The sequence below is a fragment of the Physella acuta genome, unplaced genomic scaffold, assembly GCF_028476545.2.
Source record: "Physella acuta isolate Inbredline_101_S28 unplaced genomic scaffold, ASM2847654v3 ptg000563l, whole genome shotgun sequence".
Taxonomy (NCBI): Eukaryota; Metazoa; Mollusca; class Gastropoda; family Physidae; genus Physella; species Physella acuta.
Window position 1 is genome coordinate 1 of NW_026732082.1, and position 5,698 is coordinate 5,698.

The 5,698-nt window shown below is 38.4% G+C and overlaps 2 protein-coding genes across 2 annotated transcripts; one reads left to right on the forward strand and one right to left on the reverse strand.

Moving 5' to 3' along the window:
* Nucleotides 1–24: 24 nt before the first annotated feature.
* LOC131946568 (solute carrier family 28 member 3-like) lies at nucleotides 25–2,054 on the forward strand. Its single transcript, XM_059307421.1, has 3 exons — nucleotides 25–433; nucleotides 871–1,051; nucleotides 1,444–2,054. The coding sequence occupies exons 1-3, from the start codon at nucleotides 209–211 to the stop codon at nucleotides 1,455–1,457; spliced, it is 420 nt and encodes a 139-aa protein (XP_059163404.1). The 5' UTR covers nucleotides 25–208; the 3' UTR covers nucleotides 1,458–2,054.
* A 2,049-nt stretch (nucleotides 2,055–4,103) lies between these two features.
* On the reverse strand, nucleotides 4,104–5,213 carry LOC131946583 (spore germination protein GerIA-like). Its single transcript, XM_059307448.1, has 2 exons — nucleotides 5,200–5,213; nucleotides 4,104–4,422 (listed from the first exon to the last, which is right to left on the reverse strand). The coding sequence occupies exons 1-2, from the start codon at nucleotides 5,211–5,213 to the stop codon at nucleotides 4,104–4,106; spliced, it is 333 nt and encodes a 110-aa protein (XP_059163431.1).
* Nucleotides 5,214–5,698: the final 485 nt, after the last annotated feature.

The following is a 5,698-nucleotide window of genomic DNA, read 5'->3' on the forward strand; positions in this document are numbered from 1 at the left end:
TAATTTTTAAGTGCCGCACCGGGTGACACCTGACCTCGCTACGCCACTGTTGTAGGGTGTCTTTACTCGTAGGCTAGTACAATAGTATCTGCTCTTCTTACACGAACCGTTCCTAGGGTACTCTCCTCTGAACCTTCTGCTTTATCCACGATATCTTTTCATCCAACAGTGGATCTGCTCCTATCTTTTTTATCCACTGGCTCTATCCATGGGCGTGGATGTGGATGACGGGAGGAAGGTTGCTGAACTGCTGGGCATCAAAGTGTTCCTCTACGAACTTGTGGCCTACAGCGATCTGGGCGTTTACCGCAAAAACCGCAAACTCTACGAGGACTACCAGTCACAAAACTTGACTGACTACACGCTCGACCCTGGCACGGGAGACGTCTTTCTACATGGCTGGAATATGACCTTGACCCGGGGGTTCCTGTCCGTATGTATCACTGTCTCATGATCAGCGTTGAAGTAGGTTACTCATTTAATGGGAGCCTGGAGTGATAGGAAATTAACACTAGTAGGCCTAATAATAATAAAAACGTTAGTATGCCTTATTATTGCTCAAATGGTTAACTTACGACTTAACCTATGATTGGGACCTCCACAAATGACACCCAATACTGTGAAAAGGGAGATTGGACTTCTACGACCAGATGTTGGAGTAGGGCACAACCTGGACCACTCTTATTAATACTCTAAAAACTGATATTTTTTGTGATGACGGGAAGGGGATAAATCGGCTAAAAGTGCGACGTCATTTATAAACGACCCTTGTGATAAGTAACGTCGCCTCACTAATTAATTAGCCAAGCCTCCTACCTAGTTAAACCATTTCTATAGCCTGCTCTATTTAAAAAAAACGTTTGACTACAGGAAAGATCAGAGGTGATCACAACCTACGCCTTGTGTGGGTTCGCTAACTTCATCACTGCCGGCATCATCATTGGCCTCTACATCGTGCTGATGCCCCACCGTAAGAAAGTCATCTTCAAGTACATCCTGCGCTCTATGGTCGTAGGACACTGTGCCAGCTTTATGACTGCGTGTGTTGCAGGTACGTCTGTATGAGGTGTGCTTGCAGGCACGTCTGTATGACGTGTGCTTGCAGGTACGTCTGTATGACGTGTGCTTGCAGGTACGTCTGTATGACGTGTGCTTGCAGGTACGTCTGTATGTCGTGTGCTTGTAGGTACGTCTGTATGACGTGTGCTTGTAGGTACGTCTGTATGACGTGTGCTTGCAGGTACGTCTGTATGACGTGTGCTTGTAGGTACGTCTGTATGACGTGTGCTTGCAGGTACGTCTGTATGACGTGTGCTTGCAGGTACGTCTGTATGACGTGTGCTTGCAGGTACGTCTGTATGACGTGTGCTTGTAGGGTGTAGTTGCAGGTACAAGTTTTGTGTACATTTTATGTGATAATATGGATTTCTCTGCCATGTCCAGGTCTGCTACTGTAAGACCCTGCTAATTTGAGGACAATACTGAATAAGATTGAGATGAACACATACATGCAACACGTCCTGAAAAAGTTGAGGCAGCTTCAACAAGCCAATCAATGATTTGAAAAATAAAGGAATATACACATTTCACAAGGTGTTTATTTTGGTTGTTGCAAAGGTATTACGCCTAGCAATTTTTTTCTTAAACCTTAAGTGTTGTTTAGATCAACAGATACCCTAATGTGAGATTTTAGTCTTGACAATAATACAAATTAAGTGTACTGTCGCTGTACGGATTACAGATTTTTCTCAAGTTATTACATTTTTCTTACTCTAGGTGAAAGGGGGTGGGGAAGAAAAAGAATTTAGCAAGGAGTTATGTTTCTGGAGAGATCGTAACTAATTGGGCAACTGGTAGATTTTAGAGGTGGGAGTAAATTTATCGAATCAATACCAAGCAACTCCAATAAGTAAGGACTTAAGGTATTTTGGACATGTGACTCATGTAACTTCACTAAAAAGGTTCCCATATTTTGTCAAAGAAAATTAAAGTTCCTTGACAGCAAAAGGAAATGTCTAGTTATTTTAATTTTATCTAACAACTGTTATGTCTGATGAGTAAATTATTAAAACGTGATTACTTTAATCCTGTTAATTTAAAGTTAAACTTTAAAAATCAAACACAATTAACTAACCAACAATGAGTAAAAACAAATATTTAGAAGCCAGTTTATAATCTATAAATATTTTGTCCATTCAAAATTGTGTACGGGTGTGTTCATCCAGTTGCCAGGGACCGGAAAAATGTTCAAACCCCGATAAAAAAATGTTTTACGCAAATTATTTAAATTTACAACCCCCCAATGTGTTCATACCAACCACCTTATAGACGGGAATGAGGCTCAGAAAAATGTATAAAACGAGACTCTAGATATGAGCAAAATACAGCGTCTTCGGGTGAATTACATCCAGTCGCCGGGGAAAAGATTTTAAGTTAACTTTTTACAAAATTTGCTCAGACTCTTTATCCACATCATCCTGCTAGTTAGTTAAAAGAGTAAAACAATTACTAATGAAGATGACAGAACTATGTAAACCGTATAACACATTATTTATTATTCAAACAATAGAGCAACATTAGATACCAGGAATAATCTACACTGACCCTTCTCTAATAAATCAGAAAGTAATTAGTCAGCTTTACTAACTTAAAACTTACCATCAAATTATTTTTGCTTCTGTGCTTTCCTGTATCAAAATTAAGAGAATGAAATGTCTTTAGTCTCTGCTAGACTGTCAACCCCACTCTGGGCATACCTAGAGCTGCTCTCCTCTTTCCTCTTACTTCCCTCTCCACCTTTCTTTTTGTTTCTCCGAGGCACCAGTAGCTTAGGTCTGTCTGTTGCTTGGGAATATGTTTTCTGTTTAATAGATCTTGCTGGATTATTAAACTAACCCTAACCACAAGCAACCAAAACCAAAAACACAAAACAAATAAACCGGGAGTGATATCCCCTAAACTTTCTCGAATATTCTTATATAACTTGGAATATAGACATGATTTTTAATTACTTAAACTTTTAAAAATAAAATAGAATCTCATAGAAATATTATTAGTACTTTATAAATTTACATGCGTTTTTTTTTTTTTGAGAAATCGGAAATAGCGTAAATTAGTACTTCCGGTCAACGGAAATTACTCAAAATTTGACTGAAGATAGATGATTAGATCTTTCACTTACGTGTGAAATTTCATGCATCTATCTAAAATAGTACGCAACTTATAAGCTTTTGAAAAATTCAAAGTAGAAAAAGTACCACTTCCGGTTATCGGAAATTGCTCAAAAGTTGATCAGGATCTACGATTTTGATAAAATACTTATATATGAAATTTCATCAACATAACTGTAACGGTATTCAAGTTATCGTGTTTACACACAGACAGACACACAGACATACGGACAGAATTGCAAAGTCCAGTTTTTACAACTCGATAACGCATAAAACGCCAAAACGTTTATATATTTGTATTTATAATTTTTGCCTGATTAAAATAAGTCCTCTATACTCCGGATGTGATGAAGGACTGAGGAGTAAAACGGTAAAAACTGTCAAAATTTCATGTTATTTTTGTGCACGATTAGTTTGTAATTAACAGTGTGTTTAAGAAGGAACAATATTTACCACCCAAAATCCTATTTTACAGCTCTATATATAATGCAGATTCTCCTTAATAACAAATAAGTTTTTTTTTAAATGAGTTATCAAACGTCTCTATACAGTCAAAGTTTAGCCATTGTTCTAAAACTTTAAAATTAATGTGGTTAATCTACCTATGAATAAATTAATAAATTAATTAACGTCTTTAAATAAATGTGTGATTAACAGTCTGTCTGCAATCAAAAATTATTATCTACCTACATACTATTCTACAACCCCCCCCCCCCCCCCCCCATATAGAGCAGTTTCCTTACAGTACCAAATCAGACCAACAAATAAATATTCAAACATGTAAACAAACTTGAGTTTTAGTAGCATATAGATAGATAGATAGATAGATAGATAGATAGATAGATAGATAGATAGATTTGATACAGCTGTTTGATCCTGCTGTTAGATCTGCTGTTTGATCCAGCTGTTTGATCCAGCTGTTTAGTCCTGCGGTTAGATCCTGCTGTTTGATCCTGCTGTTTGATCCAGCTGTTTAATCCTGCTGTTTGATCTTGCTGTTTGATCCTGCTGTTTGATCCTACGGTTTGATCCTACTGTTTGATCCTGCTGTTTGATCCTGCTGTTTGATCCTGCTGTTTGATCCTGCTGTTTGATCCTGCTGTTTGATCCTGCTGTTTGATCCTGCTGTTTGATCCTACGGTTTGATCCTACTGTTTGATCCTGCTGTTTGATCCTGCTGTTTGATCCTGCTGTTTGATCCTGCTGTTTGATCCTACGGTTTGATCCTACTGTTTGATCCTGCTGTTTGATCCTGCTGTTTGATCCTGCTGTTTCTTCTTCTTCTTCTTCCTCTTCCTCTTCTTCTTCTTTTTCTTCTTCTTTGTTCTTTATTTTAGTGTTGAAAGGGATCCCTCTCTGACACAATGCGAATTTATCAACCATGAGCTTTTGCCGACTCGACCACGCCTTCACAATTAAGGATACGTGTGAACTGGTTATGTGCCATTACGGCCATTGACTCCGATTTCAGCCTGCTTTTCTTTTTGGATTTGCTTCCATAGCCTTTGTCCAACCAAGAACAAACTACAAGGCAGCAGTTGTTTGATTTTGAAGTTGTCTCTGCTAGAAGAGTAGCTGTCCCCAGCTAACGAGCCTTATCTGCCCGAGGGGTTCGAATTCGAGACTTTTCGGTTTACCGACTCGACCAACTCGACCACGCCAACCCCTCATAATATATAACAAGAAACCCACCCTTTTAAAAAAAAACTATGATACATAAAGATACTAAAAAAAGGACTTTTCATAATTACCATCATGGTATTGAAGGTCTGTTATTGAATATTCATAATATCCGAAGTGTAGGCATTTTCATCATATTGTAATGCAATTTTTAAAACCTATCTGTAGAGGACCATGACTTGTTTGTTAAGTAATCAGCATATACCCGGTATGAGGGTGGGGGTGACGAAAAAAACGGCCTGGTATAGTTTTTTGAAATCACCACACACAAGTCAACATCATACTTCTATCTAACTAGTCTATACTATGTACTGTCTACTACTTATATCTTACTGTTCCCTAGCTCTACATGTCCTCAGCCATCTTTATCCGCTACCTATCACAGTCTGCTAGCTCACGCTTCAATGGTCAGCTGACCGTCACACGTGACTGTTGAGCTCCTGTATTTCCATTGGTCTGTTTAACTAATTAAGCTATACTCTGTTTCGATCATCTACTTGACCTTTAACCTAAACTAGCGTCATCATACCAGGCATTGTCCACCCTAACCACAACCAACTAAAACAAAAACAAACAAAAAACGCAAATATAACACAAACACAAATACAAATACAAACGAAAACCCAAAACAACAAACACAAACCCAACAACAAACACAAAGAAAACAAACAAAAACGCAAAAAAGCAAACAAAAACAAACTCAAATACAAACGCAAACACAAACCCAACCACAAACCCAAACTCAAACAAAGAAAACGCAAACATACACGCAAAGTGCTCACAGTCTAGCCCGGGGCGCCATATAGCATCCTGTCGGCGAGTCATAGGACGCCCGGATTCGATTCCGT